The sequence below is a fragment of the Macaca mulatta genome, chromosome 9 (assembly GCF_049350105.2).
Source record: "Macaca mulatta isolate MMU2019108-1 chromosome 9, T2T-MMU8v2.0, whole genome shotgun sequence".
NCBI lineage: Eukaryota > Metazoa > Chordata > Mammalia > Primates > Cercopithecidae > Macaca > Macaca mulatta.
The window spans coordinates 116,027,114-116,043,826 of NC_133414.1; the positions used below are offsets into that span (position 1 = coordinate 116,027,114).

Below are 16,713 nucleotides of genomic sequence, written 5' to 3' on the forward strand. Positions count from 1 at the left end.
GAATCACTTGAACCTGGGAGGCAGAGGTTGCAGTGAGCTGAGATTGCGCCACTGCACTTCAGCCTGAGTGATAAGAGCAAGACTCCGTCTCAAAAAAAAAAAAAAAAAAAAGAGATGAGGACAGACACACACAGAGGGAAGACCATGTGAAGACACAGGGAGAAGGTAGCCGAAGAGAGAGGCCTCAGAAGAAACAAACCCTGCTGACACCTTGATCTTGGACTTCTGGCCTCCAGAACTGTGAGAAAATACCTTTCTGTTGTGTAAGCCGCCCAGTGTGTGATACTAAGTTATGGCAGCCCTAACAAACTCATACATGTGTGTGGGAGGGCACTGAGCTTTCTGCATTTCTAACAAGCTCCTGGATGCTGCTGATACTGCTGATTCGAGGACCACACTTTGAGTAGCACGGACCTAGAGAATCTGATTCCTTTTTATTTTATGACATTCTCAGCAGCTTCCTAAGTCATTAGCAGGTGGGGAGGAGGACACTTTTTCTCAAACTCTGCCTTCCTAAAGATAGGCTAAGGTAATTGTTCTCTACATTTTTATTTGTGGCACTTTTGAAATTTTACAAATAGAGGGGCACCTTTCAGGTTCTGTAAGTGAATGCAGGGGGCTGGATATACCCACAGGGCATGGCAGGCATAGTAGGCAAATTGGGGCACTCATGCTGGGTCTACAGTGGGCAGCTGCCACTCTGTCCCCATGCTAGAATGTGAGCTTAATGTGGTCATATTTTCCAAAACTTCAGGAGCCAGAAATTTGATTTTTTACATTAAATCCCTAGATTTTGAAACTTTTAAATGTTGGCACCTCCATCTGCTTATTTTTGAAATAATGTGAAGCAAAGGAGCTCTCTGAGGTAGTGCTGGACATGTTCAATATCTTGACCTCTATCTTGTTTTGGGTGTATACATATACAAAAATTCATCATCCAGGTATCGTGTAAGCAAAGTCCATCAAACTGTATCACTAAAATTTGTACAACTTACCACTTGTAAGTTATGCCACAATAAAGAAGAAAAACAATCTGCATGGGAATGACACACATAATAGTTATTACCTCTGGGGGCAGAGGCCGGAAAGGAACACGATTGGCCTTATGTGTATTTCTAACATGTTTCTTTAAAGAGATAGAGGGCTGAAGCATATAGGGGGACTTCTTCTTTCTTTCTTCTTTTTTTTTTTTTTTTTTTAAGACAGGGTCTTGCTCTGTTGCACAAGCTGGAGTGCAGTGGCACAGTCATAGCTCACTACAGCCTTGACCTCCCAGGCTCAAGTGATCCTCTCACCTCAGCCTCCCAAATAGCTGGGACTACAGGACCGTGCCACCACATCTGGCTAATTTTTTTTAATTTTCAGTAGAGATGAGCTATCACTATGTTACCCAGGCTAGTCTCGAACTCCTGAGCTCCAGCAATCCTCCTGCTTTGGCCTCCCAAAGTGCTGGGATTACAGGTATGAGCCACCTCGCCCAGCCAGGGGAAAATATTAACAGCGGTTTCATCTTAGTGGTAACTAGGTATCTGCTTTATTATTTTCTGTGTGTTTGAAATATTTCATAATTAAAATCAACTATTTTTTAATATTAAAAAAATAAAGCCTGGAAAGACCAACACTGTATGAACCAAACGAAACTCCTCGGAGGCTACTCCGCCATCCTCTTGGTCTCCCCGTGGGACTGCACAGTTGTTTAGGTAGGAATGCTTGCTGCCCTGACCCAGGGTTCCTGCATCTTCAGTAAATACCTGCTCCCTCTTTGTCATGGGTGTGATGTGATGTCACCCCACCCACTCAGCCCAGCGCCCTCACATGCCATTCATCACCAGAAGTGTGTCCTTGGTGCAACCTCAACTGTGGCAAAAATAACGTTTATATATCAACCCAAATTTGAAGGCACTCTGTATTGGGTTCATAGTTTAACGCTGCCAGAGAACAGACTTCTCTGATCCTGAAAGCAATTAAAGCCTAGTGGTTGAACTCACCGGGTAAAAGCCTCGGTTTTCCGGTTTACTAAATATATGCCCCTGGGAAAGTTAGTTTCTCAGCTTCTATTTCTTCACCTGTAAACTGGGAATGACGATAGTATCTACCCATTTGGGCTTATGTGTAGATTTAAATTTGCTGGGTGATTGGTGCATAACTGTTCATTAGTTATTATTAAGTAATTAATACTGGGTTGATTTTACTTTAACTATCTTTCTTACATCATAGATTGTCTGAGGCCACGCCAGTATCAAATCAACAGCTGGTCACCAACTCTCAAAGGGAAGATATTTTCAGCTGGGTGTGGTGGCTCATGCCTGTAATCCCAGCACTTTGGGAGGCTGAGGTGGGCAGATCACTTGAGGTCAGGAGTTTGAGACCAGCCTGACCAACATGGTGAAACCCCCTTTCTACAAAACCTAGCTGGACATGGTGGTGTGCTCCTGTAGTACTAGCTACTCGGAGGGTGAGGCAAGAGAATCGCTTGAACCCAGGAGCCAGGAGGCAGAGGTTGCAGTGAGCGGAGATCACACCACTGCACTCCAGCCAGCCTGGGGGATGCACAGCAAGACTTCCCAACAGAAGAAAAGGAAGGTATTTTCAACTCTGATTCAAGTGGCAAATGTAATTAAACATTGTCAAGTGCAGGGGCAGTAATACCTTCTTTCTGCCTTCAAGGAATGGACCTGTTTCTGTCCTTCATGAAAAACCCTAAACGGCCAAAGCAACCTTAAGAGAAAACAGAATTGCAGAATCTCCAGGTTGGTTCTCTTCCTCTGGCCTCAAACCTCAGGGGTAGGGCGCCGGCCTCTCCCCTTGGACAGCAGTGTTGCCAGGACAGCCTCCCTGCTGACATGCCTGCCTGGGCTGCTTTTTGGGGCTTATTGCTCAAGGTAATCCTCCAGGAACAGCACCCTGCTGGCAGCTTTGCAACCGCCAAAGGGCTTTCACAATGACTAATAAAGCCATAAAGGATGAACACAGATCCAAGAAAATTCATTCCCTGAAGGCATATGATTTCAGCTACTTTTCACTTGGTGCTTCTTTGTCTTTTAAGCCACATGCATTCAATTCCTGTCTGAAATTCCAGTTCTCTCACGTTGCAGTCTCCGGAAGCCATTTTCTCTGGTAAACCTGCAAAACACTCTCAGAGCCTGGAAAGGGGTAGAGGAGCCAATTACTCAGAAAGCCCATTTTCTCTGTGGGTTTTCCCTTACATTTCGGGAGATACATTCCTTTAGCATTTCTGCTGGCACCAGTTCAGACCCCCAGAAATCTCCTGAGCCCCCTTTTCTCCTCCCATTAATTTAAAAATCCTGTAGCCCTTACTGTGGTCTGCCTTGTAGAACCTGGCGGTTCACCTGGCCTTTTCCACTCTCCCCCAAATTGGTTACCTACCTGTTGGTTTTCTTACACGAATATCCCCTGCCACTGTCCGGTTCAGGCCTTCCCCACCCTTCTCTGGATGATGGCAGCAGACGTGTCTCTCTGGTCTACCTGCCCCTGACTTCGCCCTCAAGCAGTGCTCCTCCACTCTGCTGCTAAAATACTTCCTAAAATACAAATCTGAGCCCCTCTCAGCTGAAAATCCTTTAATGCTGACCTCCCCCAACCCGTTTCCAGACAAAATGTTCCCAGTCCTGTAGAGCTTCTGCTTTGTCAAGAATAGCCAGACACCTGGATTTTTATGTGAATTCCCCAATCCTTTTTTACTTGTAGTTATTACATTTTACATTAAAAAAATTATAAACCGTTGCAACAAGTCTCTCACCCATTCCTGCTCCCCGATTCCCTATTTGAAGAGGCCATCACTGTGACCGGGTTCTTCTGCAGTGCTGCCTTACACACACACACACGCACACACACACACCCCCTACAAACATACACATATACAAGCACACACTGCCTTTTTTTCCATTTAGATGGTAGCCAATTTTTAAATGTTGGTATAAAGTTTTAAAACCCTGAGGGTCAAAAAAAACCACTTTTGTTCCCCTGAGGGTCAAACAAAACACAGGCATGTGCCTTATGACCCACCGGGTTATAGATCACTCAGGTATGTGTCTTTAGATCCACTTGACTGACAGTTCCCTGAAGACAGGAAACTTTGTCCTGGCCTCCTTTTCAGTACCTGGGATGATGCCCTGCACACGGGTGGCACTCAGTAAGCACACTGCCTGTCCATGGAAACTTTTCTTAAGCACCAGCACTGTGCCTAATGCTGAGTCTACCACAGACGACGGGGTGAACTGTGGCGTGCCACCCAAGAGGGAACATTCAGGAGAGTTAGTTGTCTGGTTAAGTCTCAAGTCCTGTGGAAGCAACCAGAATCTGCCTGCCTCCCATATTTCCTGGTTACCTGGGTCGACAACAGATGGACAGAAATAGCAGATGACAGTCCTCATTCTCAGTTCTCAGGCCCACCCTAAAGGGGCATCTGCTCGTGCTGACGGCCTAAGCCGCGGCAGAGTGCTGAGACCAGCACCTCCGTGCCAGCTGTCATTCCCAGGAGCGGAGCTTCTAGGTCTCACCCTCCACCAGGACAAGTCAAGTCGGGACAGGACCGAAACCACAGGCGCAGGCAGAGCTTGCTGACTCTTCCCGAGGCACTGGGCTGGGCAGGGCAGGGCTGGGCCAGCTGCTGCGATGAGTAAGGCGTTCAAGCTTCTTCATGTCGGGAGAAGACTCATTGCTAAGGTGGTTTTTGGAATCTCCTAGAATAGATTCTATTTGCTCACCCTCCTGAGTCCTCTGCTTGCTCCCACACAGCCTGGCAGGAACAGGGCCTGTGTTCACAGGTTGCTCTTCCCCTCTGGCAACAGGTGCCATGGTTGTGGGACAAGGTGGCATTTTCATTCATGATGAGGTGGATCCCACTGAGGAATCCCAACAAGATCTTACATATCTCTCCCCCATCCTCAGAGGCAGCGATGTCCAATCCTGTGTCAGCAGTGATGCAAGGACAGGTGGTTCCTGTCGCGGCACACTCCTGAGGGAGGGCCATAGGCAATGTCCCTGGAGCTGTACGGTGACATCCTCCCCTTCTGCCTCACTGGAGAGCCTTTTGGCAGGGAAGGGAGTGGGGAGCATGACCTTAAGGTTCACCTTGAATGTTATGTGAATCGTGGTGCAGTATGAATCTTATCACCAAAATGCAGGTGGGCGAGACTTGCCATAGTCCTTTTTTTCTTTTTCTTTCTTTCTTTCTTTTTTTTTTTTTTTTTGAGACAGAGTCTTGCTCTGTCACTAGGCTGGAGTGCAGCGGCGCGATCGTGGCTCACTGCAACCTCCGCCTCCTGGGTTCAAGAGATTCTCCTGCCTCAGCCTCCCGAGTAGCTGGAACTATAGGCGACCACCACCACACCCGGCTAATTTTTGTATTTTTAGTAGAGATGGGGTTTCACCATGTTGGCCAGGATGGACTCGATCTCTTGACCTTGCGATCCACCCACCTTGGCCTTCCAAAGTGCTGGGATTACAGGTGTGAGCCACCACACCCGGCCCCTTTTTTTCTTTATTTCAAGTTACCTCAGCTTTGGCACCCTCACCCTCGAGCCTGGAATGAAAGTTAGATTCGTGGTAACAGGACAGAGCACGCTCTCCCCTTCCCTGGAGATATGTGAAAATCCATAAGGTTAGAGGGTACCTGGAAAACAGGGACAGGCCCACTCTTCTCCCGAGACCAAGACTGCTGTGGAAATCCCCGGGGCTCCAGCCTGCGTGCACCTTCAGGGAAGGGCTTGTGGCTGCTTCATTTCCAAGCTGATGCACAGGAATCTTGCTGAAAATGAGAATCCTAGGCTAAGGCTCTGACCTTCTGAGAGACACCACAAAACCTCTCCACAGAAGTCCTGCCACACTGGCACCTGCCACAGGACTGTCACAGGGAGCACATTCCCATCTGGGATGCCTGGGGGCCACCAATCTCCAATCCTTCCCCAGGCTTCAGGCTTCCAGAAAACATAAAGCAGATTGTCAGGCCAGGCGCAGTGGCTCACGCCTATAATCCCAACACTTTTGGAGGCTGAGGCAGGCAGATCACCTGAGGTCAGGAGTTCAAGACCAGCCTAGCCAACATGGTGAAACCCCGTCTCTACTAAAAATACAAAAATTAGCCAGGCATGGTGGCACATGCCTGTAATCCCACCTATTTGAGAGGCTGAGGCAGGAGAATCGCTTGAACCCAGGAAGAGGGGGTTGCAGTGAGCTGAGATTGCACCATTGCACTTCAGCCTGTGTGACAGAGCGAGATTCTTGTCTGAAAAAAAAAACAAAACAAAACAGGTAGTCCATGCAAACAACTTCTGAATTCAGCCCCCAAGCCAAACCTCCCTGAGACAAGGCTGGCTTCCAGCTTAGAAAGAAGAAATAAAATACAAGAAAAACAAAACCCATACCAATAGCTCAATATATTATTCTGCCATCTAACTTATATTAGAATAATCATTCACAAATTTCAGGACAGTGTAACATTCAGCCCTTGTCACAAATGCCTGTGCCACACATCAGAGCTCATGCAACGCTGTTGCTGCTGTGCTCTAAAGCAGAGCTGAAGAATTGAAGGATATTCTGTCCTCACCCTGCTTTATTTCCTCCAATCACAGATTGTCCTCAGAATAAAAAATAAATGCCCTCCTCCCCAAGGGAGCAATTTCTAGCCAAGAAGATGATAAAAAATGGTGTTACCCAATGCCCCAATTAACTGTACCAAACCCAGCAAGTGATGAAAGTGAAAGCATCAGCTTATTATGATAATTAAGCTATGTTGAGTCAATGGCAGCTGCTGCAAGACCACTCCTATTACTAAAACTACCTTCTCCACTTAATTAGCACTTTCTTAAAAACATCCTTAGTTTTTCACATTCATCTGACCGGGGACAGTTTCACTGAACCAGAGCTAAACGGCATCTGGTCTATGAGAGGTCTGAGTCAATAATGTGGTGTCTGGTTTTAAAAAGATTGCTGCCTTTTCTTTGCTTGATGACTTGTGATATAGAAAAAAGAAAAATAAATAAAACTACTGTTGTTGTAATATATTATTATTTTTAATATTTGGGTGGGCATGTGATCAAGCACTTGGAGTGGCAGGTTTGGAATTTTGAGTTTTGAGTTCTTCCGGATGTTTATTCCAGCTGTGTATTAACTGGCACCTCAGCAGCCGTGCTCTGGGCTGGTTCCACAGTAGATACCACTGCTAGAACACATGCCTGGCCGTCTGTAGCCCTTGCTGGAAGCAATGGCTACTGTCCAGGGTAGAACTTTATCTGAAGGCTCCCATGATGAACAGATGCTCAATACTACTCATACTAAAGAACCATAAATACAAACAGAAACCAGAAATCATTTTCACCTATCAGATGGACATGGACTAAAAATACTGATAATACAAAGTGTGGGCGAGCTCGTGGGCAAACAGTAGACGCATAAATCATTGATAGGAGTGTACAATGGATCAGTCTTTTTACTGGGTAATTTGTTAGTGCCTATGCAAATTTTAAAATGCTCATGCCCCTTTTCCTGGCAGTTCCATTCCTAGAAATTTACCATATAAACATACTTGAAACGTATACCAAGAAAAGAAAAATGTTTCCTGCAGAATTGGTTGCAATAGCAACAAATCAGAAACGAATTAAATGTTTTTCGATAGGGCCCTGGTTAAGTACATTATGAAACGGCAATACAATGGAATTATGTCACCATTTTAAAAGATGCTGATTTTGCATGCTAAAGTGAAAAAGAAAAAAAAACTTCCAAAATATAGTATTAATAAAAATGTGAAGTGCATATAAAATGCTGACTTTTTTTCTGGAAGGATACACAAAAATATTGTTAACATGGTTATTTTCCTAACAATATACATATAATCGTAAAAATATATACAGTAAGCTGGGCTTGGTGGCTCGCGCCTGTAATCCCAGCACTTTGGGAGGCTGAGGCAGGTGGATCACCTGAGTCGGGAGGTCGAGACCAGCCTGACCAACATAGAGAAACCCTGTCTCTACTAAAAATACAGAATTAGCAGGGCATGGTGACACATGCCTGAAATCCCAGCTACTCAGGAGGCCGAGGCAGGAGAATTGCTTGAACCCGGGAAGTGGAGGTTGCGGTGAGGCGAGATCACACCACTGCACTCTAGCCTGGGCAACTAGAGTGAAACTCCGTCTCAAAAAAAAAAAATATATATATGTGTGTTTGTGTGTGTGTATATGTATATATAGATATAGATACACAGATATATATATATACATAGATACAGTATTTGGGAAGTGGTAAACCATTCTTTCCCCTTCTTTGTACTTTTTTGGTATTTTTAACACTAGCTCTTTAAAGAATGATGCTGTATTATATAAAAGCTGAAAGGTATCTGTGAGAGACTGTATTTCCCAACATGGCCAGGGTAATATTCCCGGACCTATGTGCCCTTCTAGAACCTCGTTACTCACCATCAAGAGGTGGAGTTTATTCCTCTTCTCTCGAACCTGCATGGGACTTTGTGATAGCCTCAACAATTAGAAGGCCATGGAAGTGAGGCTGTGGCTTCTGGGGCTACACAAAAATGGCCATGTGGCTTCCATGTGGCTCTTGCTATCTCTTGGAATGCCTGCCCTGGAAACCCAGACACCATGATGTGAGGAATCCCAACCTAGCCCATAGTTCTGAATCTGTTCACAGAGTTGTGCACACATCACCACTATCTAATTCCAGAACATGTCCATTAACCCCAAAAGGAGCCCTGTACCACCCAATCCCCACCCTCCCCATGCTTGGCAACATGCATCTCTTTTTTTTTTTGAGACAGAGTCTCGCTTTGTCGCCGAGACTGGAGTGCAGTGGCATGATCTCGGCTCACTGAAAGCTCTGCCTCCCGGGTTCAAGCAATTCTCCCTGCCTCAGCCTCCCGAATAGCTGGGATTACAGGTGCCTACCAGCATGCCCGGCTAACTTTTGTACTTTTTAGTTGAGACAGGGTTTAGCCATGGCCAGGTTGGTCTTGAACTCCTGACCTCAGGTGATCTGCCCACCTCGGCCTCCGAAAGTGCTGGGATTACAGGTGTGACCCACTGCACTTGGCCTCATCTACTTCTCTGTGGATGTGCCTGTTTTCTGGACATTTCATATAAATGGAATCATACAACATGTGGTCTTTTGTGTCTAGCTTCTTGCACTTAATTTCTTCCAGATTCACTATACTTTAGTATATATTAGTACTTCATTGAGTAATGTTGTATTGTACGGATAGCCCACTTTTTGTTTATCCCTTCACTGACTGATAGACATTTGGGTTGTTTCTACTTTTTGGTTATTAGGAATAATGCTGCTGTGAACATTTGCTTACAAGTGTTTGTGTGGCCATGTTTTCAATTCTCTTGTGTTGAAGTACTTTTACATCACCTAAATATTAAATGATAAATACATAATAATTAAATGATACTAGTAACTGATACACAATTAGTTCTTATTAAAGCAAATTCCCTAAGAGCAGAAACTGGTTCCTTCATGGTAATTCAGGTTTAATAAAGACCACTGGGTAGACCTGAATTAATAAAACGGCACTATTTCCAACCCAGATTTTTCACCAGTTCACACTGACATTTTCTCAAATCTGTTTGAGAACTGATTGTCTCTTTATTATCTCTATCCAAAAACCCCAGGGCTATGCTGTGGTCTTCAAAATCCCTCTCTTTATGTTCCAAAATGAAAACCTATCATTTAAATTTGACATATAGGAAACGACTAGGACCTCTTCAGGAATTTGGAGTTTGATTTAGAATTCTGGGGAACACAGAACCTTTTGCTGTACTGTGATTTACCTATTTAGGTTTATTTAATAAATATAGTAGAGGCTAACAGATGATAGTGCAAGTTCAATAGAAGTAGGCTGATGTTAAAGAAATTCTGGATTACAATGAAAACTCACTTACGTGGGAGTTTGAGCTCATATTTAGAGCCTCCCCCAGTGGAAGTCATGCTAAAAATAAGAACCACTGCAGAGTTCTTTGTCCACAGACACCATCTCCCTCCAGGATGGTCCTGCTTTTCCCCCAGCACCTGTGCAGGCATCTCTGGTGAGTCTTATCACAGTCTTTCTGAGTTTGCCTGTATGCTTCACATAAATGTAGTAAGAAAACAATGAGACACTTCTTTGTGGTAACTGCTGTAAAGGCCACTAATGAGAAAGCGTAGATGTTTCCATCATGGAAAATTACAAGTTTACTTGGTTTCAGTCCTTGGCACTAAGTCTTAGGTTCCTCGTCACTGAACAGCCTTCTTTCCACTTGGCTTCTCTCGGCCAGCGTCCTGGCACACCATCAGAGGAGAAAGTAATGAGAAAGAAGTGTCTTACAGGGATGCGGAGCACTGGTAGCTTACCATATGGGGATAATCATGGCTCTTCAAACAAATCCTTGACCAGACAGTAGCACTATTTGTCTTCCTGCCTACATAAGCTACATGTGGGGTTCACACCTCCTGAAACACGTGCACACCAAGAGAACTGGAGAATGTTTGCTCAGTTTCCCTCCTTTTCAGGGGAACCCTCTGGCTGGTCTTCAGTACGTGAGCTGTGACCCAACTGTGGTTAGCTCCAGAGAGTTTTCTAAGAGTCCCTCATGTTCTTAGAGTTCTGATGTTGCTGTAGAAGACAGAGGCCTACCTCATTTTTGGTTTACTCATGTTTCAGGTTACATGAGTGTGGTAGAAATTATGTAAGGAGTCAGGAGTTTGAGACCACCTGGGCCGAGTCTGGTTTACACACCGGTTGAATTCTTGTCCAGCACCCAAGAAGAATGAGACTGTACTGACGGTGGAAGGGTGAGCATTTGCTAATTATAAAACTGCCAAAGGATAGCTATGTGGGGTAAAAAGCACCTGAGATCTCACCATGCAGAGGTAACACGTGCATCCCTTTGGTGAACATTTCTAGTAATCTGTCTGATGTGTATAATTATTCATCCAGCATTTCCCAAATACATTTGTGAACACAGTGTTTGTGTTCATCCAGGAGCCAATCCTGAGACAGAGATCGGAAAGCAAGAAATGCATTTGGGAGGTCAGCATGTGGTAAAGAGGAACAGGGAAGTAAGGTAGGGAGGGTGAGGCTGGTAGTTATCAGGTTAGCTGCTCCTGTGGGTGGATGGATGGTGCTCAGTCCCACAGAGGAACTCTGGAAAAGAGTGTGGAACATGTGCCTTGGCAATGCTTACCTGAGGGCGAGGGAGCTGGGGCATTTATACCTAAGGTGCTGTTGGCTGAGGCTGCTCCCTGGGGGTGTGACTTCTGAGCACTTCCAGCCTGCACAGCCTACTAAGACGTGCGAGAAAGCACCTTCCCCAATCGCTGCCCTCAGGAAAGAGGCAGACACTGGCAGCCAGGAAGCAGACACTGGCAGCCCAGAGGCAGACACTGGCAGCTGGAAGGCAGCCAGACACACACACACTTATTGGTCGCATTGCTTAGGAGATGTGTCAGGCACTGTTCTAGGTGCTAGGGACATGGAAGGAAACAAAACAGAGAATTCTGCCGTCATGGAACATTCTGTCTATTGGGGAAAAATAATAAATAGGGCAAGTAAGAAACCATGGAGTGTGTTAGGCAGTATCAAACACTGCGAAGAAAAATGAAGCAGGAAAGGGAGTTCTGGGAAGGGGGACAGGAGGCAGGTTACAAACAACGAAAGAGGAATGAGGGCAGGCCTTGCTGAGAAGGTGACACTCAAGTAAAGACTGGAAAGAGGGCAGAAGGAGGCACTTCACTTGCTTACCTGGGAAGAGGAAACAGTGGGAGCACCGGCCCTAAGGCAGGAATATGCCGAGGCATGTGTGCAGCAAGGCCTATGCAGCTGGGCTGGGAGGGCAGGAGGGCAGGGCAAGCGGGGCTGTGCTGACCTCTGTGCAGCCTCAGGCTCCTACCTAGGGCAAGACCAAAGGCTGTAGGAGAGTGGGAGCGTAACAGGGTGGCAGCAGCTGCTGTGCTGTGAACAGCCCAAGACGGGCCGGGGTGGAAGCAGGGAGGACTGTCAGGAGGCCGGGAGGAGGGAGAAGCAGTTAAGATTCTGGAGATATTTTGAAGGTAGAGCCAAATTACTTACAGACAGATTGGATGTGAGGTATGATAGAAAGAAGCCAACGGATTCGGTTTGAGCAACTGGATGATGGAGCTGCCTCTTCCTGAATCAGGGAAATTTTCCAAAGGAGTGGCACAGCATTTTTTTCTCGGTTACTTTGCAAGCCAGGGACCTCTGGCTGGTGACACCCCGCCTGGGCCTTGCTTGATAATGCTACCTGCTGCAGGAGATGGCCCGCCCACTTCACCCGCCTGGGCGAAGTATGGCTTACACACTGGTTGAGTTCTTGCCCAGCGCCCAAGAAGAATAAGAATGTGCTGACAGTGGAAGAATGAGCAAAGCTGGGAGTTTTATTGAGTGATGAAACAGCTTTCAGCAGAGAGGGGACACGGGGGTGGTCCCCCTACCCAAAGGCGGGAAAGTCCCCCTAATACAGTTGAGTCCGGGTCTTTTTATGGGCTCAGAATGGGGGAGGGGCAGGCTATAGGTATTATTGGAAAAGGCAACATTCGATTGGTTAAGGCGTTTATTCAGAAAGAATCGATTGGGAAAGGGTGGGCAAACAGGAACAGAAGTTCCCACTCTGGGTGGTGGGTTTCATCCAGGACCAGCAGTCTGGTCTTTTAGCCTTCAGGCTGTTCTTCACTTGAACGTGGGGTTTCATTTGGGACCCGCCCCTCTCTGCCTAGACATTTGGCTGCCTCATGTTGCTATCAGGAGCAAGCCTGGGGTCAGGAGTAATTGGGAGCCTGGCTTTGGGCCTATGAAGTTTGAGATGTCCATTAGAGACCTAAGTGGATATGTCAGTAGCAAACTGGATATAGGGGTCTGCAGTTTAGGGAAGAGGCCCATTTTGGGTTTAAATTGAGGAGTTGGACAGCATGTAGGTGGTATAATCCATGTGGTTGCTGGAGACCCCCCAGGGAGCAAGCCAGATAGAAAAGAGGTCTGGGACTGAGCCCTCAGGGAGGCAGAGCACTGAACAAAGGAACCCGAGAAGGAGCAACCAGAGAGCTCAGTGTCCTGAAAGCCCAATGCGGAAAGTACTTCCAGGAGAAGGGAGTGGTCGACTGTATGTATATATACACATGTGCTACATTTATAAAGACCTCCATGCAGAAATATACATTCTCTCTACAGATATATACATACACACAGGGAGCTGTAGATAATGGTGTTATCCTATAGAAACAGATCTATAACTCTATCTACTTCCCACTAAATCTATTGGGGACAGTATGCCATGGCAACACTGTCTGCATTCATTTTTTTCATGGCTGCATAGCATTTCATTGTGCCCAAGAACTGTAATTAACTTTTTCCCTATAGATATTTTCCCCAATATATAATTCTAGATTACACAGCAATGAGCATCTTGTGCAATCATCCTTTCACACTGGTGTGGTCATCTCCCTGAGATAAACCCTTAAGAGCAGAGTTGCTGTAGGCAAGGGTATGCCCTTTTTACCTTCTGATTCTGGACTCCTTGCTGGGCAGCCCCACTAATCAAAGACGCATTCAACGTGGAAGAGCTGCTGACCTCAAGGAAGAACTGCCCAGGACATCATTCCAGGCAGACTCTATTCTAGGGACCCTTCTGGACACAGAGAAGATGCAGGGCAGCCACATAATCACTTTCAGAAATCAGCACAGGTTTGCCAAAAGTCTATGACAGGAGGCAATCCACTGGTCCCAGCTCTCAGCCTGACATATCCAGCTGCAGCGGACTTCTGTGTATAAAGACTGTCCTGTTTCCATGGAGAGAGGAGCAACTCTCCAGGCCTAAAGGATCTCCAGCTGAGCCACGAAGAGCTTATTACATCAAGAGCAAATGCGGCAGACGAAGGCAGTGCCTTCTGTTAAATGACTGTAATTAACTCCAAATCTTTCTCCACACTTTATTTTTGCTGGCTGCATTTGTCATTTTGCTGTCAGAACAGGCCTACAACATACCTCAGATGTTTTTCCTTTACCTTGTCATTCTGAGCAAAAGCATGACTCCATCACCTGTCTGGGCACATACCGAGTCTTTGTCTGGATGGTGTCAGCACATCCTGCACACTCAGCGGCAACCCTGAAAATAACATCTACTGCCTGCCAGGCAATTGGCTGACTGTCTCTGTGATCTTCAGGGGCATTGAGGGACAATGTATTTAGTCATGCACCTCTGCAAGTGCAGGGAAATGTACTGGGACACCTTTCGATTCCCAAGGAAATAAAAGGAAAATGACAAACATATAGTCATGCCGTGGATCTCTGTTTATTCCCATCTCTGGGCAGGCTTGTAAATAACATCAACCCAGGTCTCAACCCCACTGCTGGTACTTGAGTCACAGAAACTGTAAGCAAGTGACACTCATCCAGAGAGAACTACTCCCCTAAACTGGTTCTTAGCCATCAAGAGAGGCCCACAGGAAGGTCTCTGATAACCTGAAGTTTTGAAAAGCTTGGAACTGTGTGATCAGGCCATATGCCCTTCAGTTCCTGAATGTTCACTACCCTGTGGTGTCCCTTTGCCATGGTAGAGACTCCAACCACACACATCAGTTAAGCTGCCAACACTGTTTCCTCCCCATTCTGCTCTGCAAACAACGCGCAGCCCAGCCAGGTCAACCGGGAGGGTTTTCTTGTTGTGTCATGGCTGAGATCAAAGTCATTGTACCCCAAGGACACAGCAGACAGAAGGCAGCCAACCACATTTATGCCAAATCCCATTCCCAAAATGACCATATTTTATAGTTTATTATGAGCAAACTGCCTCCAGACAGACAAGCCCCTGCATGATGTTGAAAGTCAGAGCCTGGGAGTGAACGCCACCTTATCTTTGTCCTCCTCAGCTGGTCTGCGTGTCTCTGCTCAGAACGCCGTGTAGTAGTGCTCCATTGTGCTGACGATGTCACTCTGGTCCTCCAGGAGCTCCAGAACCTGCTGCAGCACAGCCTCACTCAGGCCCGGGCGAATGCTCAGGCGAGCGCAGGCCAAGATGTGCAGGAAGTGACAGCCCTTCTCCATGTCTGCAGGAAAAAGGCGGGTGGCTGAGCGCGGTCACAACTGTCAGGCCCTCCTCTGTCCTCTCCATACCTCCTGTCTGGGCACCTGCATTCTGACCAGATCCCCAGATGATCCTTATGCACATTAAAGTCTGAGATGCATTATCTATATGATCACAAAAACAAAACAGAAACACCTGTTCTCAGGCCCCTGATGTCACCACGGCGACGTGGAGCCATTGCTCAGGGACTCTGAACTTCAACCTTCAAGGATTCCCAATCAAAGATTTTTTTTTTTATCCATAACCTAGTGGATTTTTAGTGCTTGATAAACTTTTTTCTCTGGGGTAATTACATGTATAAGTGTAACCTATTCAGTGCCAAACCTCTAGCTTCTCAGGGGGGAGCCCTCTTGAGACTCACAGCAGAGCTGGTTTGCTGCAGCCTCCGTATGCTTCCCTCTAAGTCCTGATTTGATGGGGCTGCCTGGTGAGAAGGGATTCCTACCTTTGGCCTGTTCTCATTCTTCTCTTCCTGGCTTCCAAAAGTCTCATCTGTGATAGTTGTATTCCTAGTAACCTCTTATCCTCTGCCCAAAACTAAGACCATCTGGCACACAACAATACAAACTCAGAGTTAACAACCTCTTTCCTAGTTGAAATCAATGACCCAAACACTGGTAATGAGACAATAAAATAGGAAGAATGCAAGTCCTTTTAATTATCAGGCCCTGAGAGACACGACGATGAAACGGCAATCACGCTCTACTCCTCACTATGCATTCACCTTGGAAACTGCTTGCTATTGGCACAAGTAGTTATAAATTAGCCTAATTATGTGAAATTGAACACTATAATCCACACTCTATAGCTTAACAATGTATAGCCAGTCACCAATCAATGTTATCTATAAACCAATGAGAATTCCTGACAAACAACTTTGTATCAACTCTGTCCTCCTTTTTGGCTTTTAAAAATCCACTTATGGGCCAGGCGCATGGCTCACGCCTGCAATCCCAGAACTTTGGGAGGCTGAGGTGGGTGGATCACCTGAGGTTGGGAGTTCGAGACCAGCCTGGCCAACATGGTGAAACCTCGTCTTTACTAAAAATACAAAAATTAGCCAGGTGTGGTGGCGTGCACCTGTAATCCTAGTCAGTCAGGAGACTGAGGCAGGAGAATCACTTGAATCCGGGAGGCGGAGGTTGCAGTGAGCTGAGATTGCACCACTGTACTCCAACCTGGGTGACAGAGTGAGACTCCATCTCAAAAAAAAAAAAAAAAAATCCACTTATCACTGCTGCTCATCAGAGTGTATATTCAGAGAAACCTGAATCTGTGCTCCCCAGCTGCAATCCTGAAACTTGGCCCAAATCAGCTCTCTACTTGTATTAATTTTGCCTCAGCTCCTTCCTTTTAGGTCGGCAGTAGTCAAACTGAGGGTTGTGCCTATTAGGGGATCATGAAACCAATTTTTGTAGGTTGCGATCAGCATTCTTTTTCTTACCAAACTAAAAGAGAGCAGAAATAGAACATTACAGAATATCTTGCATTGTAATTTGGATACATATTAATTCATGAAACTTTATTCCATATATATCTTATGCATTAGAATTATATAATTTATTGGGTCATGATGTAAAATATATTTCTAACTTTGAGTCAAAGTCAA

At 46.0% G+C, this 16,713-nt stretch overlaps 1 protein-coding gene and 1 long non-coding RNA gene across 11 annotated transcripts in view; both read right to left on the reverse strand.

The window, feature by feature from the left end:
• Window positions 1-1,880: 1,880 nt before the first annotated feature.
• Window positions 1,881-8,595, reverse strand: LOC114670143 (uncharacterized). Its single transcript, XR_003719629.2, has 4 exons — window positions 8,433-8,595; window positions 6,137-6,247; window positions 5,636-5,770; window positions 1,881-3,143 (listed from the first exon to the last, which is right to left on the reverse strand). It is a non-coding gene; the product is annotated as an uncharacterized LOC114670143 (long non-coding RNA).
• A 5,324-nt stretch (window positions 8,596-13,919) lies between these two features.
• STN1 (STN1 subunit of CST complex) overlaps window positions 13,920-16,713 on the reverse strand; it is a 36,933-nt gene continuing 34,139 nt past the window's right edge. For 3 of the 10 annotated variants that reach the window (XM_028853528.2, XM_028853530.2, XM_077945442.1), the window contains exon 10: window positions 14,293-15,208. In XM_028853528.2, the coding sequence (XP_028709361.1) occupies window positions 14,994-15,208 (215 nt within the window). In that variant the 3' untranslated portion in view covers window positions 14,293-14,993. 10 annotated transcript variants of the gene reach the window in all.